The sequence below is a fragment of the Solenopsis invicta genome, chromosome 12 (genome assembly GCF_016802725.1).
Source record: "Solenopsis invicta isolate M01_SB chromosome 12, UNIL_Sinv_3.0, whole genome shotgun sequence".
Classification (NCBI taxonomy): Eukaryota; Metazoa; Arthropoda; class Insecta; order Hymenoptera; family Formicidae; genus Solenopsis; species Solenopsis invicta.
The window spans coordinates 10,064,097-10,086,588 of record NC_052675.1 but is presented as its reverse complement, the minus strand read 5'-3'; the positions used below and the strand labels follow the sequence as shown (position 1 = coordinate 10,086,588).

Below are 22,492 nucleotides of genomic sequence, written 5' to 3'. Positions count from 1 at the left end.
CACACCGCGCGCGGCGTGGTGTGTGCTCGCGCATATGCAAATACACGACGTTGTCCAAAAGGCAAATACATGCGACCGTAAGATAAGACTGGTTCAAGGGCTCCCGGGTTTCCAGGAAGGATTCTCGCGCGGTCCCGATCGAATCACAGATTATTAGCGATAAGCCCCTTTGCGCCCGAGCACGGTAAAACTCCTTGCACGCTCCACCCTTTAGTCTCTCCCGCACGTACTTTATATTGGATTTAAACTCGCGCCGCACTTCGTTAAAGGTCGTCGACTCGTTAATTAAGCGCAAACGGCGTAACGAAACGCACGAATTGAGCGAAAGCTGAAAGAAAGACAAGCGCGTACGAGAGAGCTTCAGCGTGTTCTTTCGATTAGAATGTTGTAATTTTGGCAGCAACGTTAATTATTAATGCAAAGGATATTGTTCATAAGATCGATTAGAATGTTAGAAGATTCTTTTAAAGAATCGGGCATAAAGAGCGCTAGCAGCTGCAAGTATCTGAAAATAGCTGGCAGTTTTTCTTCTGTTTTAGAGTCTCCTGAAATAACGTGGTTCTAAGTTCTGCCTAAATTCGTGCCACATGTTTGTTGTTCCACACTCTACATTCTTCTGATTGTTAAATGATCGTGGTAGGTGTTTTCTTTTTTTTTTTTCGACTTCCTGTTCTATTCCGCGAATACTCCTAATAATACTCCTTGCTTTCTCTGTATAGTTACTGTACACAAATTGTGTTTTCGATGCAACTCTATATCCCCTCTATCCATCCATTTATGAATCATCAAATATCAAGCGAGACCTATGCTGCGAGATCTATATTGCGGTAGGACGCGGCTAAATGGCCGGATACACACAGATTATTCAATTTAAACGAAATAATAGTAGTGTTGAGTGGGCCAAGAAAGAATTTGGATGTTGAGGTAGGCACAGGGGACGACAAAGAATAGGACAGGATGGTAGGGAGGCGAGAATAAAATGGAAGAACGGTGGAACAGCAAGTCATTTGTACGAGACGCCGAATATAAATACCAAAGACCAAGTTAAAAAGTCAGTAGTAGAGGAGCGGACCCAGTATTGTGAGCTGTCACATATACCAGCCTTGATACCAGCCTGACACGGAGAAGACTCTATCGTAAGGTCATACATTAGCATTAGTAAAGTTGCTTGAGTTTATGATAATTACACGTGCTTATTCCCTGTGCATTTATTTCGAGTCGATGTAAAAGATAAGCGTTCTTTGCACAATAGTGTTGTACCAAGTGTCATTACGAGTCGCGTGTATAAAAATACCCAAGATGCATGTTATAATAAATTTGCTCAGCTTGGAACGTCATCTTGGAGCGTAGTTTTAACGTTTAGGAATATACAAATCGCAGATCACATCTGCGATCATGGAAATGGTTGAGGACTACGTAAACGAAGGTAGTAGCATGCAACGTCGTGACGCCGAGGACGTAGTGCAGGAATTCTCTTACGAACTGTCAAAGATGAGAGGAAAAGTGTTGGATGTCGGTTCGGGTCCTGGAAATTTTACCAAAAATATCCTACTACCGATCTTGCCGAACGACACAGAGGTAGTAGGTGAGCAAATGAGAATTGAACGGTGCGCGCGATGCGTTTTTACAGAATTCTTAAAAATTTTGCGTCGTTTCGCAGGCGCAGATATATCAGAAACGATGGTAAATTACGCCCGAAAATATTCCAGTGATAAAAGATTATCGTACGTCGTTTTGGACATCGAAACGTCGGATTTGCCGAGTGACCAAGTCGGGCAATACGACAATGCGGTGTCCTTTTATTGTCTTCACTGGTGCAACGATATATGGTACCTTTGCTATTTCGTTGATAACGATTGGTGAAAAAAAGCTTTCGAAATAAATAAAATTAATAAAATTAATTAGTTTTTCCGCAATTAATATTTTGGTAGTATTATTGGAAGAAAATTATACGAAAATTTTTGCGCGCACATTATAATAGCAAGAGCTCTATCAAGATTAAGAAAATGTTTATCTCGCAAACGACCTCCCACAATATAATTCTGTCTAATTGAGCTATCAAATTTAGGCGCGCTTTCGACAATGTCTACAAATTATTACGACAAAATGGAAAAGCAATTATGATGTTCATCGGACAACATTTCGGATTCGAAGCGTATTTACGATTAAAGCAGAATCCGCGATATCAGTCTTATCTACAGGTATTAATGGCTAAAATGACTACAGTTTTTTTTAATGATTAGACATATATTAAAATCAAATTTAAATACTCGTGTCGTCTTCAAGGATGCGCCCCGTTACGTGCCGTATTTCCAAAGAAGAAAATGCAAAGACGTTAGGGCGAGTCTACGCAAGATGTTACAAGAAATTGGCTTTGAAATTCTTCATTGCAGCCAAAGAGAAAAGAGTTATCAGTACAGCAAACAGAGCTTAAAAAGTAAGACACTCTGAATAATGAGACAAAAAATTATTAGCTAAGATTTTACAAATTTTATGTTAGAAATTATCTATCTAAGATAAATGTCCCAGTGGCCAAACATTTAAGAGCTAATCCTTATTGATTTTTTTTTTTATCAAAAATGGTATTCTTTTAAATATTTTTTTATGCACATAATAGAGATTACACTTTAAATAAAAAAAAAAAAAAATGATTATCAATTGGTAGTCTATTAAATATTCGTAAACATTGTCGTACATGTATATGCGTATTAATGACCAGACAGCCTAAAAGGTCTATGTCCCAATATCCGGACACAACTTGTCCCAATGTCCGACCGCGACGTGGCAATCAGTTTGCTGATATTATATATATATATATAAAAGAAAATAAAAACGATGATACAATTAGTAAATTATTTTATTTAAATGTGAATAAAATATGTGATTAGTAAAAAGACATTAATAAAAAATACATACGATATCTTGAATGAATTAATAATATAACAGTACAACGAATGTTAATAACTAGTAATATAACCTTTATTATTATAAATTCAGGTTATCAAACTTGTAAATGGACATTGAAATTGCTCTAATTTTAGCTAATACCAAGAACCAGACATTAAAATATTTATACATCAAATTAATTTAAATAAAGAAGCTATATAGAATATACTCAAAGAATCATTTTTAATTAAAATATCAAAACTTTGTTTTTTAAGTTAAGAGGACTCTTTTTCTGCATTAAAAAAATCATTTGCTCTTAAAAATAAAATGTTTAAGGATCGAAGTTTGTTATCTCATATAATGTACCTCAGCTTATTGTATTAATTATTATTTAATTAAATATTACACAACGACTCTAAATTTTTAGTAATAAGGGTAATATATCAATTAAAAAAAAGGATTTACTTTAAGAATTATATTTATACATATTTAATAATAATAATAATTGTTTCTTTAATACACGATGAACATTGGGACTGCCCTAAGTTTTGCTAATACCAAGAACCAGACATTAAAATATTTATATATAAAATTAATTTAAATAAAGAAACTATATAGAATATACTCAAAGAATCATTTTTAATTAAAATATCAAAACATTTTTTTTAACTTAAGAGGACTTTTTTTTCTACATTACAACAATCATTTGCTCTTAAAAGTCGAACACTGAAACATGTCCACTGGAACATTTACCTTATAGAAAATATATAAGAAAATATAATTTGAACTATTGGAAGAGAAATTAATTGCCACGACTATAAATAAAATTCTTTATCTCTTTATTTTTCTTGTGAAATAAAAGTAATTATATGTTTGCACACACAGACCACGTATGCGCCGTTAACCCCTTCATCAAACGAATGCCAGACGATTTAAAAGGCGAATTCGTCGACAACTTGCTGAGCGAAATAATGAGCCAAAACGTTCTGATACCCCTCCAAAACAAAAACGACGAAGAAGAATACGTAGTATTGAGATACTACCTTCTAATAGCGTATGTGCAAAAACCTGCTGTTTAAGGATCTCAAAATTTATATTTATAACATTTTGGAATCAGTGTATTAATCACTGATTTACAGTGATAAACTTAAACAGAGTGACTTTTCACTGCTTTTCAGTGATATCAATTGAAAAAGGGGGGTCATTGATTGGATTTAATGTATCATCACTGAAAGACGATGCATGTGTCACTAATTAATATAATTAAAAGTATAAGACTGAAATCAGTGACATTTCACTGATTCCGAAAGAGTGTATTTTTAGATAATTTTAATTGATGATTTTAGTTGATGACAACACAAAATTAAGAAATAAAAAGTAAAGCTATACTGTTGTTATCTCATCTTATAAAATAATTGGGGTAAACAATATTTTATGACATAACAATTAAATAAAGAATACTAATTAATTTAACGAAAATGTGTGCCAACTCTAAACTTCGTAGAGTGAAAAATCACTCGAGAAATTGCACAAGCTCAATTTTCAGTTCGTAGGAGTGATTTTTTATCCGAGTGTGGCAAATGATTCCAAAAATTGCACAGGCTCAACTTTCACTTTTTTAGAGTAACTTTTCACTCTACGAGATTTAGAACGTAATCATTCTATCGTCGATATCTCCCTTAAACAAAATCTTACCTTTCCACGAGCACGTTAGAAAAAAAGTGACGAGAAAGGGAGAGAAATACATTACATTTCGACAGCTTGCCTCCTACAACACTAAACTTTATGTTTATATTGTACGCTATATCTTTGATTTTACAATAGTACAGCCATTTATAGAATATCGTTATTATAACTTATGGATCATATCGTACGGATACAAGAGTGGGCATTACGGTATCGATATTCGCATAGCGGGTAACAATATTTCTAACTCTGTTCTCTAAAAAATACATCCAGGCTTACAAATAGAGTCTTAAAACCGCTGACATCAATCGTGTTTGTTGACATCCGGCGCGCGCCTCTCGGGAAGTGCGACTAACGGCCCGAAAGGTCATACGAGCAAGTTCATATTAATCCCTCGCAGTATCCACGTATAGCGGTAATTAATCACACGATTATTTCCGCATGATCACACATACACACGCACACACGCGTGCACACACGCACACACACGAACACGCACGAACACGCACGCACATACGCGCGCGCACACATGCACAAGTGTTTTCTTCAACAGTCGCTCTAAAGGCTGCAAGTAGTCGCACTTCGAGCGAGACAGCGCGACGCGATCCATTGAGATAGAAGAGGACCAAACTTGCCATTGTGCGTGCCACGGAGAATATCCTCCATTCGTTTGACATTTCTCCGCATTCGTTCACAAGCTGTTTTCCAATTGCGTCACCAGTGACCTTACCTTGACTTCCGCATAATTCATACTATAACAGCGAATTCGGAGAAATGAGAATCTCACCACGGCGGGACCAGCGCGCTGCGCGGTGCGGTGCGGTGCGGTAAAGGTTCCCTCGGCTGAGCATGAATTTTATTATTGCATCGGCGACGGCGACGGCGACGGCGGCGGCGGCGATCTCTCTCGATATTCAAATCGAGTACTAACAAGCGACGCCGTAGTTAATCGCAACGGAAAGATGTATTTTAAACACCCGCCGCGTGTAATGTATTCCGTCTTATGCTCCTGTGAACGTGATCGATAACGCGAAGAACTTTTTTTAACTCTCATTGTCAGTATATTCTAGTTATCGGAACCTTCCGCAAATACCCGCCTATTTCCTACATTACGAACGGAGGATACCACCTGTCACAGCGCGCGGCAACCTTCTTTACGATGTGATTCCTGCGCCGATTGCTATAATATTAATACGTAACAAACGCGCTCACGAGTTCGAGCAGTGTTCCTTTATATAATAATTGCGAGAGTCGTAAAGCATCGGATCTGATGAGTGTCAATCTGCTCTCAAATCTCACCGATTTGACACCATGGAAAAATTTTAACTGTACTGTGGGATATAATGTCGCAATTCCAAAGAAAAGTAGATTACATGAATACGCATTAATATACGCATCTTATTTCGCATTTTCTTTATTTTTATTTATAGAGCGAGAGACCCGTAATCGGGAAATTGTAAATTCCAAATATTTATACTACTCTAAAGTGCTCGGAAACGTATATTCGTTTCGACAGCAAGATTTGCGAGCGTCTGCAATCCGGATGCCTTGCAATTAATTTCATTATTAGTTATTTAATTTTATTATAGCTCTGGATGTGTATATCTTAAGAATGTCGTAGGAATTATTCAGTATACATTTATCGATTACGAGCTAAATGTCGTAAATGGTAAAACGGAGTGAGTAAGTAACGCTTTCCTTAGTGTATCGGTCACTTGGTAGTCTCTTATTTCGTAGAAAGGACATCGAACATCAAATACGATTATTTAGAAAAGAGGGATTATACCTGGATACAGAAGAGCGAAGGATGATCGAGGGCAAGGCACAAGTGAGTCAGAGAGAGGAGAAATTATTTTTGTTTTTTTTTGTTGGATGAAATTTTGTTGGATTAATTTCTACGCCTTAATCGTTTTTCCATTACGTACCTTTCGTCGCGATTGAGATCGGTACATCGCGAGATATACACATACACACACGCACACACATATATATATATATATATATATATATATATATATATATATATATATATATATGTATAATATTATATAATCAGACACCGTCGACGTAATTAATCAACTATTGCTAACAGAAGGACATCTTATTTTTATCGATACTTTCGCACTTCCTCGCCCATGTTTATTTCTCGGAACAGCGCGATTAATAATTCATTGCCTCTGTATCTTTCAAAATTTGAAAAATGAAACCGGATGAGCATTCCGCGAATCCTCGCTGAAAAGAATAATTTCGAAGACACGCGACAACAAAAGTAAAAATGTAAAAAGATCGTAAGATTTGAATCTACGCACGCATCGGTTTTTTTTGGAAATACAGATGAATGAGAGAGGAGAATGTAATCTCCGCTCTGTAAAACGAGAAAAAAGAATTCAAGGTTCACAAAATGTTCAAGCTCTGTAGAAAATATGAGCTTTTTTTATAAAGCAAATTTAGATGAAATGTAAAGTCGTTAATAGTCGCGAGGAATCAATACGCGTTCGTAAGTTCGGATTTATAAAGTCGCGTAGAAAGAGAGATCATAGAAAAATTCAGCAGAAAGGATCTGCGGAAATCCTATTCTCTTTTTTTTTTACAGAGTATTTTTAAATCCATAGAACGAGGACACCTTGCAGTTGTTGGTTTAGCGATCTGCGGAAAAGAAAAATCTGCAAGTACCTATAGAAATAAGATCTCCGTTCAAGATCTGATTTCCTCGTGGAGCCTCATCGCACATATATCGACGCTTCATTAATCACCGCGTAAAAAGTCGCTACGTGACAAGAAAGCGCAGCTGTGAATTGCCGTATACAGCTTAATTCTCGAATAGCGTTGCCTTTTAATTGCTCCGTCGGATAGATACGCGCAGTGTGTCACTCGAGAGAGCCACGCTTAATGCAAATAAGTTCTCGCCGACCGCGTAAGAGAGTGGCGGAGAGAACGCGAATAGAATAGATTAATTACGCTTTTAAGACCGTTGCTACTTTAGGTACTTTCATAATGGGAGAGTTCGTCGTTGGATTTAGCACGGATGAAACGCACGTAATCGAAAATGCGACACGCGCGGCGACCAATAATTACAAGATTGAACCACGGGAAGAGAGATGGGAGTAATGAAAAAAAAAAATAATAATAATAATAAAAACGTAATTCAGCAGTTGCTAGAAATCGGTCATCATTATGCATCGTTGAATTACGCTGCCTAATTATGTTTAACGCAACATTGTGCCGGTTCATTGCTCGTAAGCGCTAAATAATCTCACACCTAATTAGCGTTACATATAGAAACTATGATTCCGTATTAATTCATAGTATTACAAATGTACGACGCTCTGATCGATATCTACTCAACTTAAATTAATCGTAAATGGAGGAACGGAAAGGGGGGGGGGGAATCAGGGGATAAAGTACGAAACGAAAACAAAGTGTGTGAACACAACAAATCGTTATAATCTCTCGTCGCTATTTACAAAAAGAAAATGGAAAAAGAGTACGATTGACGCGAGTCGAGCGGAACCAATCGCCAATTAAAGAATAACGAGAGACACAACTGCGAGAAATATACATAAAAATCACGAAAAAATGCAAAACGATAACGACGAAGGATTCGACCTGGACGAGACGGTCGAACGCAGGGGACGCGTCGTCGGCGCCGAAACGGCCGACGCTAATTGTAAGTATAATGAGATTCGGCGCGGTACATCGTCGTTTCGCGTTGCCGCGACTAAGCTAAGGAGGGAAGACGAAATCATTTTGTACGGGACGCGACTACTCACGGTAACAAAGTAAGAGATAACGTATACATATACATGATGCCCAGGGCTGGGCATATTTAAACTTGCATTTGAATTACAACTTGTACTTTGTATTTAAAAAATTTTATTCTCTCGATCTCCATCTTGTATTTCAAATACAATTTCAAATAGAAATAATGTATTTAAAATAGGAAGAACATCCTTGATAACAAATAGTAGTACTCTCTAAAATCTTTGGAGCGGAATCCCATTCTAAAAGTGTGAAAATCCTGCCAGTCTTGATAAACAGTGGAATTCCACTCTTTTAGATGAAAATCCACTCCAAAAAATTTAGAGAGTAACTTTCTTCAAACTGGCATCATTTTATTTGTATTTCACATAAAAAAGAAAGTACGATCCTGTATTTTATATTTCAAATCGAAAGATTAAAAGTATCTCGTATTTCGTAATTCAAATACTAAGATTGCAGTTATTTCAAATACTTTAATGATGTATCTTGCCCAGTCCTGTTACATGCCGCACTCCGCCACGGAGTGCAACGCCGTCGGGCGTCGCGCTATCGACCGCTACCGCGTTACAATCATCGACGGGTTTGCTCTTCTCCCGTCGCGCTCTTCCTTTCTTTCATTACAAACAAAGCGTCACAATCAAACGAGCACCCTACGACGCTACGTTACAATCTCGAGGATCGAACTTTTGATCGCGAAGCGGATACGGAATCGTTGAACATAAGATTCGCGCGGTGCTCAAGTGCATTTATTTATTTATTTATTTTTTTCTTTAAGCGATACGGTTCGCATCCTGCGAATCAAGATGCTATCGATCGCTAAAGGTAGTCGTGCAGCGTTGCAAGGCGAGGTTCTTCGGGGGAGTGTGAAGAGTTCATCGTCAAACTCGGACCAGCAACGCAGTCTCTCTATATAGAATATCGTCGTTGCACCGTATTTACACATACATATCGAGTTTACTCTACTTCATTGTCGGTTGAGAATTGGCGAGAATTAGAGAGAATTAGTCGCTGCTAAAACTGATAGACGATCCAAAAACACGGCGGTGGCGGTGGCGGCGGCTACGCAGCGGTAAAATTCTAATATACATACATCTTCGTAATGTCGGGTGCAGCCTGATCAACCGCCGGAGTATTACATCTCTTGCGAGAGCGTTTGAAGGAGGAGATTGTATATATAATATATATGCTTTCTTCGTAGACATATCCGTCAAAAGATTTTTTCGCTGTCTTCGACACGAGTGGATCGAAGAGGGACGCAATGTCGAGGACAATAGTGTACGGTCAGGTACGAAGAATCGTTGTTAAGGAGATCCCTATTAACATGGTGAGCACGAGGGACTGAGAGACGCGACGGAGGGACGCGACAAAACACGGATAAAAGTAGGCGAAAGATCTCGGATGAGCCTGCTGCGGCGGGTAACGATCTAACGCTTTTTTTAAATTTTTTCTTTTAGAGCTTCTCGACAGCGGCGGACGTTTTGACGCTCCGATTTTTGAACCTCGGGACTAAAGCGGCGAGTGCAATACCTTGTTGACAGAACGGAACGATACAATAAGCTGAGCCAAGTCACTACGATCGTTTGTAGGCCGTTTCAAACTACGCATACTTACGTATAATATACACCTGCGAACTCTTCGCGGTTACTCTAGAACGACAGACACGTCCGTTACGGGGATCCTCGACGATAGCTCGAGGTGTTCTATAAATATCTATTTGGTAAACCTTAGGTATTAGAGACGGCACCTCGGAGAGACGCCGCCTCGAGAGTCGACCACCTTGGCGTCGAGGGAATGCTGGCGACGTTAGTTTTGCCGACCGAATTGACCTACGTGTGCTTGCGATATTGATGTAATAGTAAACATCAATATATCTCTACAAATTACTGCATCGATAATGCACGCACACACGCGCACACAAATTTTCAGACAATGTTTTCTCTTGTACTTACGAGTTTCTATCGCGTTTCTAGAAATACGATGTAACAAATGTTGTCACGAGTCGATCGCAGAAGCCGATAGCAAAATTATAATTTTCTAATTTTTTCACATTTTTTTTAATACGAAATTTTACGCACCACCCCGCGTTATGATCTATACTTTAATTTTCATCAACGAAAAGGATTTATAATTCTGTGTGATCAAAAAAATGTTTATGTCTGAAAATAGTGCTTAATAGATCCAGCTAGCATCCCTTTAAGCATCGTTAGAGGGATTCTGACTGCGATCGAATTGGAGATCCTTCGATAAAAGCGAGGGAAAAAAGGCTAATAACGCCAGAGCGGTCAAGACTGATAAGATCGCAGGTACAAATTGATAACATCGTGACGCACGCATCAATTGACGTTGCGATTAATTAACAAACCCGTCCGCGAACGTGTTCGTCGTAGCGTAGAGAACTCTTATTTGTTGTTTCCTGTAGTTCTTATATTAACAACGATTATGCTAGCGCTACCTTTTTTTTTTCTTTACAGCTACCCTACGATTAACAACATCAACAACAACAACACATATATAATATATCAACGTGAATATATATATATATATATTATATCTATATCCCGTTAGAGCTATATACTTATTTTATATACACACGCATGTATGTGTAACGTACATACATACACAAATACATACGTACATTACACGAATGTAGGAAGAGAACGACGCCGATCGTGTCCCAAGCAAGTATGCGACATCCGTCCACATATAATGCCAGGGAAAAGATCTCTCCGACAAAATACACACAGCGGCTTGATCTGATCTAATCAAAGGACATAAATGCATAGGTAGATCACACTATACTTAAAATGACTGTAATCGAGGAATTGGATGCGATAGTAACTTAATTAACTTCGTGTGAAAAAGAATATAAAACTTGTGCAATCCAAAGAGGCAATAAACATTATCTGTTATGTTTAGTCATAGTGTTTTAAAACAAGTATAACAATAATTAGATGCAATGTACAACTTTATAAAAAACAGTTGCGTGAATTCCATTTCCAACTCCTCAATTGACGGAAGCTAAATAACAAAGCTAAAAACTCGGATAATTATCATTGGAGCATAAAGGAAATCTATATAATTGGAAATACGCATTCCATTTGCTCACTCTTATCACTTATATCCCAATTATCTCGTGCGCACTCATCGTCGTCAACCTCAACGTGATATATATAATTAACGAAAATATATCCAAAAAGAGATTGCACGCTTCAATGCCGTAATCGACATGAGAGAAAAGTCAATTATCTCTATATACATATATATTAATATCGCAAACTCGAAAACGATAATAATTACGCTCACGAAGTAAAGTAAGCGAAGTAAGCTCGTACTAAAATCTGCTTCATTACGGAGAGGCGAAACATTGATGAGAAACTTACAAATGTAATAAACTATACAACGTGTGTTCGGGGTAAAAAACATCCCGAAATAAATATTACCATAAAAATATTAGTGTGTGATAGAAATCCAGTGTACCATGTATCGTAGAATTTACGCATTTAATTGATTTCTTTCCGTTACGATATTTTTCGAGATGCCACAGAGAATGCGTATTTTCAACGTGGCATCCGCCCAACTTTGCGAAGACTCGACGTTCATGCGTATTGATCTCTTCGTTCGGAACGTACCAAAGAGAAGAATAATACGCATTACGCTAAATATCGTCCGTATTATCCTTATTACAATAATCTACCGTCACCTGTACTCGGATAAAGTCAATCGCGTTCGCTACGATACAAGTTACAACCTCACGAATAATTAGTAACTTTGTTTATCAAAAAAATATTATTGCGATAATTAATATCGACTATGAAATGGTAACTCTGCATTCTTTTTAGAAATAAAATGTGAAATATATATATATATATCTCAAGGTGTGTATGTGTGCGCGCGCGCGCGTGTACACACACATACATACCTCTTTGTTTCTCTCTCTTCTTTCTATGAAAAAAAAAACGCCATTGCGACTATTCAAAAGTGAAATAAATGCTATACTTTTTCCATCTATCGCAGTTACAATAACTAAACGGAAATATCATGAAATTCTGAAAGAGGTACACGGGATACTATTTTAAAATTCTTAAGTTTACGGGATGCACTATCGCTTGCAATAATAAATGCGTACATCTTAATTGATCTATCAGTTTTTCTCTGCTTGTTAAAATTCGCGCGATAATCGCGAGTGAATTTTGTCGATTTCTTTTCTTTCGCTTTTCGCTGAAATGCCTACGAAAAACAATGCTTAATTATATAATAGAAGCAGAATTATATAATAGAATGTATGTCTAGAAATAGTGAACAATAGTAGAATGATAAATTGTGTTCTACTATCACTGCACGCGATGGTATAAAAGATATTTACATAATAATATATAATCTAGACAAATTATGTAAAATAATTATAAAATTTTGATTAAGTTTATAAAAATAATAACAATATATACTATATTATATCAAAATATAATTTCGAAGAATTAAAAACTCTACACTAGAAATCATAAGCTCGACAAAATTGTAAATCAATGCAGCCATAAAAAAAAACAAAAATTAAAAAATATATATAATTGAGATGAACACCTTTTGTGTTTTAAGAAACTTAATGTAAAGTACAATACAAAATATAATTCGAGAGATTCATTCAAGTTTGCACAGGTAACTATGACTTTCATACTTATTCAAAAACCACCAATCAATCAGATCAAAGTATAGCTCTTTCGATATTAGTATATACAACGAAATGATGTACTTAAATTCATAATTACAACGAAAAGTCTAAATTTCTTCGAAAATATTAAATCGAGATCGCTGTACAGCACATTTATGCAAATGAATTGAACACGATTTAACAATAACTTTTTGTTCAAATATCTAACAATGGATAACTTATCAAAGATTCAAAAATTATAATTTAATCTTTGGACTAGATTTAGAAATAAAAAACATAATTCATCGATTTACGCAAAATAAAAATGACAGAATCTACAAAGAGAAATAACCGTATGTTTTACTCTTAAGTATAGATGTAACATTATATATTCTCTCTGTAAAACGTCATTTCTTTTTTTATCTCTCTTTCTTTTTAATTCGATCGTCATTACTCGAGCGATTATCGCTAAGCAGAGATTGCGATACCCCGCGTACCTCTGCCTTCATTAAATCAACACGTTAAATAAATAACGAATTTACACGATGTAGACTTACGACGGGATAAGTTTTAACCCTAAGTTCGTTATTACTACGAAGAATCCCCTCATAGATACCTGTGTACACATATCGTAGCGCGTAGCCTAAAATATCATACAATTAGAAACAACAAGGACAATGTTACGTTGTAACATTTTTGATTGTCTTCCTCAAAGAGGTTTGCCCGACCGGAATCGCTTAGGATACGAAGACTCGTTCTCTACACAGTGAGATACCGAGACACTTTCCAACAAGATAGTATCTCGGTATTTTCACGGTGCGGGCATCCCCAGAAAAAAAATTATTATATACGGAGTACTTTCAGTCAAAAATATATCAGATCACTCGCGCGTTCGTGTAAACTTCTCTCAGCATTTTCCAATGTTTCTGCTCTAGGCCAAAGAGATTTCACCCTCTCAGTATATTCCTTACATTATTCTGACTGGAATCTCCTGAGATCTGATCTTTTAGTAATCGAAGACCAATCTAAATGGAGCATCTTGGAACGCGATTAGACTTAGTGTATGTAGTCGATTAAATAACGATATCTTATGCATATAACAACAATATTAAATGTTAGCACTTAGGAAGGTTTGTTGTATTATTTTTTCTTATTTAGAATTATATATATATGTATATATACTTCTCTCTCGCGCATATTTCTCGCGAACAATCTTAATGCTTAAGATTACGCAAATACGTAATCGACTGTCAATAACTGTCGTAGACAATTCCAGAATCTCTCGGTCCATTTAATACTGTGTGCAAATAATGCGAAACTCATATTTCTCATTTTGAAGTCTACTGACATTGTCTCTTTCTCTTTTTCTTACTAAGCAGTTATTTTATCATAAAGAGATCAAGACGTAGGCGTTTTCACGTGAGATACAATCGATTAAGGAAATCGATTGGTATGTACGATCAACGCTCATCAGTCGAATAATGATCATCGTAGTAAAAGACACAGCGTTGAAGTAATAGAAAATTACCTCGATCGACATTATTCGACATTTAATTTCCTTGAAGTATTAAATGGTAAAAGATCAGTATATATATGTATATATATATGTACAATTGTACCTTACATAATAATCAAGACGCTAACTCGTGCCACCTTGTGTAGCATCGAGCTGCCTGAAATCACGTGATCTCTCATTACAACACCGTCACGAGGATGTTAATATCCCCGGCGGAATGGCAAGAACATAATATCGTCGTCGAGCAACTGTAGATAAGTGCTACGTGTCAACGTTCCGTTAGTCGTTATTGATTCGTTTCCTCGTACAAGTGTAGGGAAAAGTATTGCGTCCAAGTAACAGCTTGCTTCTCTTCCACCACATATCTCTCGTTGCAGAATTCAAACTGCGATTTGTGTTTGCGGTGCACCAGTATGCACAACTAGATGCTTTTAGACACGTTTAATAGCGCAAGACACGGACATCCCCGGATCGATGTCGTGTCTTTAATTAACACACAGCTAGACGATTCATTTCGCAAGTCAATATGTATTCTCGCTGAGCGACTCGGGCAAACTAGCTCCGCCAGATGGTGACAGGGGTAACTCACCACTTTCGTACTTACTGTAGCGGCTACTGTACTCCGCCAGCAAATTAGCTTTCACCTGTTTCATTAAAATATGTAAAAAAATTTTGTATCACAAGTATACAACAGTATATTATTTACATTATTGTATGCAAACCTTAGCCCGCTCCTCTTCCAACTTTTGCCGCACTTCTTCATGTTGTCTTTCTAACTCTGCTCTTTTCCTATCAAAAATTTTTGTTAAGCGTGTACATTCATTTACGCCTTTCTCCACGGTCGATTTTGCAACTTCTCGCTTTATACGTTCCAGCTCGGCTTTATCTTTGTGTACCTTGGCCAATTGTTTAACCTAAAGCAATAAAATATGTCCAACGATCAAATTCATTACTTCATTTGTTGTATAAAAAATACATTTTGTTGTAAAAAAAAATATTATAACAGATAAATACCTCGCCTTGTCTCGTAGCCTGCAGTTTGCGTTTAACGTCTGTCGTTTCTCTCTCTAAAAGCAACTGGAGCATTTTCAGTTGATTGGACTGCGATGCTTTCATCACTTTTTCGACGGTCGCAAAGAGGTTTTCATAATACTTTTCTTGAAGTTCACGCTCCTGTTGAACATGTGCCTTGCATACAGCTAAAAATCGTTCGCTTTGACTTCTGGGTAAGCCTCTGGTTCCCTCGTTTCCTTCGCGATTCTCCGCATTCTCCGGACATTCGGTAGTCTCAGTCAAGGCCAAGGTGCTTAAACCCACTTCACTCGAAAAACTGCTTAAAAATAATGCGACTCAATATTGTAGCAATTTTCATCATCTCATACGTTTATACTTACATATTTTTACTCGACAGTCGCTTCACCAGCTTGTTGCTCATATAAAATTTCGATCGATGCTTCTCGCCGTCGAGTGAGGCTTTCTGCGATTGCAACCGCATTTTCTCCTTCTCATGCTTTTTCCTCAGAGATTCAAGTTTCTTCTCGAGTTCCAGCTTTTTCTCCCTGACCAGTTTATTTTCCATGAGTTTTTCAAAACTCTCGGCTACTATTTCGTCACTTACTATAACAGAGGAGAGAGGCGGCAAAATATAAAGTAAAAAAGAAAAAACAAATGTTTTTCATAAAAATAATTAAAAAATAAACACTCACTATTGCTAACATTGACTGGACTTTTATTTATAGATGTATCGACCATTTGAACTGTAGAGCAAGGAGTGTCGTCGTCCACATCTACTGTGTCCGAACTACCTAAGCCGGCGATAGATGGTCTACCATGTAAGCTACTGGAAGTTGGTAAAAGACTTGGCAATTCGCCCACGGACTGTAATCGTTTAGCTTTTACAACTTCCTCCTGCAAAAATAACACATTGTTACCGACATATTACAAGACAGTACAATTATATGGAAAACTTACAGCTGGTTTAGCACTAGCCGTACTAGGTGTTTCACCAACTTTACTTTTATCCTACAAAATGTTAGTAATGTTAGTTGGAATTTGGAAAACTTAACTTGTTAGAAAGAGATTAGTAAATTAATAAATGTTTAACAACATTTTGAATCACGTACTTCGATTTCTTCCGGTTCATCTAAGTAATCTGTAAGAACCAACAATTGGTTCTCTCTTTTCTCCACTTCGCTCTGATATTTAATAGGATTCGCTAAAGCTTCAGCAAGTTCACTCAAACCGTCGGGAACGTAATCTTTCACGATAACGTGTAAAAACAGACTCGCTAATGGCAGCGGTTGCCCACATTCTGTTCTTAATGCTACGTGTCTGTATCCCGGGCATAATCCGACTACGGGAAGTACCCTGTGACCGATTAAACGTCCAGATTCTTCGTACGCCGCTATCCTTATCGAGGCAAGTTCCGGCAAAACTACCTGAGGAATACATAAACACATACAAAGTTATTTTATAGTAAAACTTGGACATTTATGTGAATATGTTTTACCTTTTTGAATACGAACGGCTCTTCATCATATACGGGATTAATACCATTATTCGGCACAATTTTCGTGCGAAACTTCTTCCTTACAGTATCCGCCGGTAAACCGTACATATCGACTTCCACGTAAGTTCCTACTCTCTTATCGGTTAAAAATTGTGCGGATATCACGTTAATGTGAACCGTGCCTGCTATAATACCGTCAACGGTAGACTCGGCAAAGGGATCTAATCGCCGATCTTTTCTTCTCATAAATTCCGGCTTCAATAAATAACCGCAACGTTGATTATACTCAAATATTCCACAATTTAATTGCATCGCCAGATCTGTGATAGATAAAATCATCAGTTCATTTCAACAATAAATGATAGATAAGATAATGTGTCAGATAAAATCTTATTTACCGAGTGTTTGATAATTTAACGCTACCAGCTGACATCCCGCGTTCCAAAATACTTGTGGCATGAAGTTACTGGAATCGAATCTCGTTCCCGCTGGATAAACCCGAGACAGTTGATGCTTGTTATAATTCACAAACTCTAGTGGCTTCTCTTTCAAGAGAGTAGTAGCTTGTTTCTCGTCAAAGGATGACATTTCGTACGAGCGCTTCTTTTCTATAAAATACAAACAATATAAAAATTTATTGTCCTCATACGAAGAGAATGCATTAATATTCTTCATTAAAACTTCACGCACTTTCAGCCGATTCGAAACTGCTGAAGTGTACGGGCTGTACGTAATTAACTAAAGCTGAAATTTCTGCTCCCGCCTCCGTCTCTTTGGCCACGGATTTATCTGTCACGGCTTTGTCACCTATTCTCAATTCCACATTAGATTCATCTTCCTCTGTACTTGATTCATCTTCTTCGTCTAAAAAAATCAATTCGTCAAATACGCATACTTCTTCAATTAACACCTTTCTATTTGCACCTTCAATTTCCTATTACCAACCTTCATCATCCTGGCCGCTATCTTTACTGCCCTGTCTTTGTTGCAGCATCGGAGTATGAGAAATATCGCCATTTCCAATTTGTTCATTTTCAAGTAGCGCAACGTCATCACCCATTTCACTCTGAGGTATAATATCCGGTGGAGGACCGTTTTCTCCTGCAGCAGATAGATTCACTGTTCCATTAGTTTCATCCTCTAGGGTACCTTCAGCAATGTCTAAAACTTGCTGTTGCTTTTTCAGGTGCTTTTTATGATGATGATGATGCTTTTTCTTATTTTTTATTATTATTTTGCGCTTTAATAACGACGGCGGTGGAAGCTCTTGACCCGGCTCTAACTAAAATTTAAAAAAAAATAGCAATAAGAATAATTTTTGCATGTAATTAATAGTTTTTTCATTTAGTATAATAAATTTAAAAATACCTTGTGCGATTCGAGTGGCGCATCAAGTAACATCTCCCCAAAAAAGTCTCTGCAGTATTGAGCAATTTTAGCTTGCTGCTTTGGATTGCAATGATTTTCGAAACTGAGAATAACTGGATAGTCCGACGTTTTAAAAGCAGTCTCAGCAATTGCCTCTATTACATCTCGTGCGCATATTTCAGGTACAAATGTATATCTAAGGAAGGATATATATTTTTTATTACAAATCAAATTATATACTTTCGTATGTAAATACAAAATATTCATACCCATGAACAATAACGGGTTCCTCAAATTTTCCATTCCAAAAATCTAATTCGACGCATCGACAACCGGCCAGAAGACATTGACGATAAATTTCCACAGAACTCTTTCCAGTAAGTTGATGCCCTGAATAGAGGAAATATTTTGTAAATATTCAAATTAATAAGAGACATATATCTCGTGTGTTAAAAATAATTACAGTAACATTCATAATACCTGTTAAATATGTGTTGTGACTAGAATTTATAAAATAATGCGGAAGCGGTTGATCCATGTCGTCAGACAATTCAAATTTAGAAATAGCAACAATTGGATTGTCCTCACTCATGAGATATCTTAAAAACCCATCAAAACTGAGTTGCGCTTTATTTGCATTACATTTATTCGGTTCATACTGATTTATAATATCCTTTGCTCTTGCTTCATTCGCATATGGATAAAGTATCTCGTTGAGGCGCGGATCTCTCTGCGACTGGTTCAAAAAGTCCACAAATTGCGAAACGGACATCAATTTGCGTTTGCTATTGCCAATAACTCCTTCAAACACTTTTTCCACGTCCGATCTCTGAGTGAGAGACTTATAAAAGTTAAAGAAATCCTCAAATTGAAATTTTGTCAACGGCACAGCGTCATTCTAAGAAAGAAACCATATTGTCGTAATAAGTGAATGTGTGTACATAAGATATTTTAGAGAGTTTTCAAGGCTAATATTTACGGCTTTTCGCGAAACTTACTTTGCCAGTTGGAAAGCCAGAAATATCGAGTGCTTTCTCAACACGCTTGCGATCGTCTTTGTTTTGTGTAAACATTTTTATTATACTGCAAAAAAATTCACAAATATAGATTTTATCTTAGAAAACAATTTTACCAACAACGTTAGAATTTCATTGCGACATCGTACTCACTTTTTTACCGGTACCTTTTCATTTTTGTCAGCAGTAAGTGCAAGCTTAGTATGTGCTTTCAATAAGAACATAGTTGTGCTAGTGTTTAATTGAATCAAATTGTACGCCATTTGAAAAAGTTGTTCCGCCCAATGTTGTGCTATTTCTGCACGAGTTGTGCAAAAATTAATAAAACTCATATTGAAAAAGTCAGAACCATAACAGACTGTTAGAGTTTTGTCTTCTAAGGAATCTTGAGGGCCCATCGTTACAAGAGATTTCAGCTTTGGATCCTACAGAGTAGAATTTTTAATTTACAATAAATATTTATTATCTTCTTTGATAGGAAGCTCAAAATGTATAAATAAATGAAATCCCTAATAATGCCCCTGACGCGCCTTCGCAGGTACAAGCAAAAAGTTTCATACAATGGGTTAAATGCACACAATGCTTCATGCAGAAGTATGTCACTTCATTCAAAGTTCTGTTTATTGATTTATGGGAAAACTGATCCAGAAAGCTAGGCGTGTTATTTCAATGAATACGGAACTGCCTTTATCTGCCATTGGTGCAAGTGGTAGTAGGTGTGATAAAAAAAGCAAACTATGTATGGGATGTAAAGTAGGTAATGGTCTATTTATAAATTAGTCAATAATTATTATGTGATGATGCTCTGTGCGTCATTGATATAATTATGGAAAAATCAGAATTCACTTTGATTATTCATCTTTCAGCATTTCCCAATACAATATTTACTATATTATCATTAATAAAGTCATAGCTTACGGGTACCTCAGTGATGGATATATAGAATACTTGTTGTGTTGTACTAAAAGGCACAAATAAAATTAATACCTTTGGTATTTTGGCATGTTTTCCTGTGCGAGTATCTCTTATAACTGCTATGTCCAGCATATCCATCTCATTATTTTGATCCACCCAGTGTAAATAAAAACCATATTTATCCACTTTCAAAGTCACCGGCGTTGCCACCCCAGAATCCTACGATTACATAGCATTTGGTATTATGAAAGATTTAATTTTGCTGTGTTTACTATAATTATCATACAATGATAATTCTTTTCAATGATATACATATACATAGTATTGTGTCTAAGTTGATATCTCAGGAAATGAATGTGACACATGAGCTATTATCGCGTAATTTTATTTCCTCCTTTTCTTTTGACTTTGTTAAACTTTGTTAAGAGGAAGCACCTTTATGCCTAAAGTGACCTTTTACATTTATAGTTTCAACAGCGCTCCGACATTAAAACTGTCGACTACCAGCTGTAATATTAAAAAATATACACACAAACCTCGTCCCACTTGATAAACTTCTCTCCACCTTGCAGCTGCTGAGAAACTTCCACGGGCTTTATGTGCGTGGTGACGCCTGTACTCTTATTGCTCGCCATCCTGACTTTTGTTAGATTATCGCAAACCTGCACGCTGTTCGGCACCAAATCTTTTCCTTACGGACGTAGAGGTAAAGCGACGAGCGACGGCGGTAGCGAACACGTGGACATTGACCACGAGGATGACAGTGACGATGATGACGACGACGATGGTGGTGGCAGCGGCGATGACGACGACGACGGCGACGATGACAGTAGCGACGACTCCAACTCCAGCGGTGGTGGTGGTGGCGACAATAATAGCAACCACTCCGACGGTGACGGTGACGGTGACGGTGACGGCGACGGCTTCGACGACGACGACGACGACGACTCCGACGGCGACAATTCCGACGGTGACGACGTCGACGACATAAGCCTCATCGAGATTTCAAGCATTAGGAGTACCTGGATCACCGTGTCCTGGTCGCCGCTGTTAGTACCAAGGCGAGGGCGACTGTCGCCGTCGTCGTCGTCGCGCTTGGCGCACCTCGCGCGTATAAATACACACGTATATCTTAAAAACGTGCGTATGCTCGACGTGTCCCCGGGGAGGGTCCTTGGACCTCGGACGTCGAACCCGGTCGCTCGCGAGCGCCGAGTCACGGGTTCAGTCGGGTCGCGACTGGACGAAGGTTATCCGGGGAGACATTTCCGACTGTTTCCGATCCGACTGTTTCCGACCGACGAGGAGGAGCGTGCCGCGATGACGATTGTGCGGAGCACGAATCGAGTGTCCTTAACCGAGAGAGAGAAAGAGAGATAGCGAGAGCGAAAGAGAAAGAGAGAAAAACCGCGCGCGCGCGCGCATACACAGCAGGACTCGTCGTGCGCGAGAAAGAGAGATGGGACGTCGACGAAAAGCGATTAGTTTCCACGCGTATGTTTTTGGGTACCGCAAGCACTGTTACGCTCTCAGCCACTCGCTCGCTCGTCGCTGATCCGGCACGGCCGCTTGCTCCGAAGCTGCGGCGGCGACAGCAGCAGCAGCATCGTCATCTTCCTTCTCCGCGCCGAGTGTCGTGTCGCGCCGCACGCCGAAGACAAGCACCGACACCGACAGCACACCGTGCCGTCCGCGCACCGTCAACACCAGGAGGCGCTCTACCAGGGCCGCCGACAGTCGCGCGCCCGCCGCTCGCGCTTCGAATTCACTTCCGTGCCGCGGTTCGAGATCTGCGACCGAGCAGCAGGTCCATGGTTATTTTCCGCGGCTCATTTCAATCCATTTTTATAAATGTACCTTGATAACAATTTTTTTTTATAATTTTTTATACGAAAATTGGAATACTTTTAAGAAATATCAGAAATACTCCAAAGAGTCTACGTCTTAGAATCTTTCATACATATAAATTTTGAAATATTCTAAGATTTCTTATCCCATAATTTCTAAAAAAAAAACTTAACTTTTTTAGATAACATTTCATTAAAAATTATAGAACAAAAAATTTTAGAAAACTTTGAATATTTCACAATTAACAAAGAGAAAGAAAGAGAAAAAATATATGAAAAATTCTGAAAAAAATGTTCAAGGCATTGATAGAAATGGATATAATTAAATTCATATATAATAATAGA

At 37.7% G+C, this 22,492-nt stretch overlaps 2 protein-coding genes across 5 annotated transcripts; one reads left to right on the top strand and one right to left on the bottom strand.

Moving 5' to 3' along the window:
* Positions 1-501: 501 nt before the first annotated feature.
* Positions 502-7,693, top strand: LOC105200209 (juvenile hormone acid O-methyltransferase). Of its 2 annotated transcripts, none has more exons than XM_011167649.3 (7): positions 502-636; positions 720-1,141; positions 1,381-1,585; positions 1,661-1,829; positions 2,069-2,201; positions 2,287-2,437; positions 3,772-7,693. In XM_011167649.3, the coding sequence occupies exons 3-7, from the start codon at positions 1,396-1,398 to the stop codon at positions 3,963-3,965; spliced, it is 837 nt and encodes a 278-aa protein (XP_011165951.1). In that variant the 5' UTR covers positions 502-636; positions 720-1,141; positions 1,381-1,395; the 3' UTR covers positions 3,966-7,693. The 2 variants fall into 2 exon arrangements, with proteins under 2 accessions (XP_011165951.1, XP_025993811.1); XM_026138026.2 differs by having other exon boundaries at positions 504-636; positions 720-1,136.
* Positions 7,694-7,996: 303 nt separating this feature from the next.
* On the bottom strand, positions 7,997-21,558 carry LOC105200207 (1-phosphatidylinositol 4,5-bisphosphate phosphodiesterase classes I and II). 3 transcript variants are annotated; one of them, XM_011167646.3, is made up of 18 exons: positions 20,837-21,558; positions 20,373-20,519; positions 19,539-19,810; positions 19,368-19,452; positions 18,850-19,267; positions 18,639-18,759; positions 18,370-18,565; positions 17,947-18,283; positions 17,692-17,865; positions 17,400-17,609; positions 17,002-17,321; positions 16,616-16,930; positions 16,464-16,514; positions 16,199-16,400; positions 15,887-16,109; positions 15,507-15,825; positions 15,215-15,406; positions 7,997-15,136 (listed from the first exon to the last, which is right to left on the bottom strand). In XM_011167646.3, exons 1-18 carry the CDS (start codon positions 20,933-20,935, stop codon positions 15,014-15,016), a joined length of 3,804 nt encoding a protein of 1,267 aa, XP_011165948.1. In that variant the 5' UTR covers positions 20,936-21,558; the 3' UTR covers positions 7,997-15,013. The 3 variants fall into 3 exon arrangements, with proteins under 3 accessions (XP_011165948.1, XP_011165949.1, XP_025993810.1); XM_011167647.3 differs by having other exon boundaries at positions 15,507-15,822; XM_026138025.2 differs by lacking the exon at positions 16,464-16,514.
* Positions 21,559-22,492: the final 934 nt, after the last annotated feature.

Excerpts from the sequence above, each read along its gene's own strand:
- LOC105200209 (XM_011167649.3), top strand. The coding sequence starts at position 1,396 with ATGGAAATGGTTGAGGACTACGTAAACGAAGGTAGTAGCATGCAACGT. Across the intron at positions 1,830-2,068 it reads CACTGGTGCAACGATATATG|GCGCGCTTTCGACAATGTCT; the intron begins GTACCTTTGCTA and ends TATCAAATTTAG. Across the intron at positions 2,438-3,771 it reads CAGCAAACAGAGCTTAAAAA|ACCACGTATGCGCCGTTAAC; the intron begins GTAAGACACTCT and ends TTGCACACACAG.
- LOC105200207 (XM_011167646.3), bottom strand. The coding sequence starts at position 20,935 with ATGGCGAGCAATAAGAGTACAGGCGTCACCACGCACATAAAGCCCGTG. Across the intron at positions 17,610-17,691 it reads CAGTTTCGAATCGGCTGAAA|AAAAGAAGCGCTCGTACGAA; the intron begins GTGCGTGAAGTT and ends TGTATTTTATAG. Across the intron at positions 15,137-15,214 it reads TGGAAGAGGAGCGGGCTAAG|GTGAAAGCTAATTTGCTGGC; the intron begins GTTTGCATACAA and ends TTAATGAAACAG.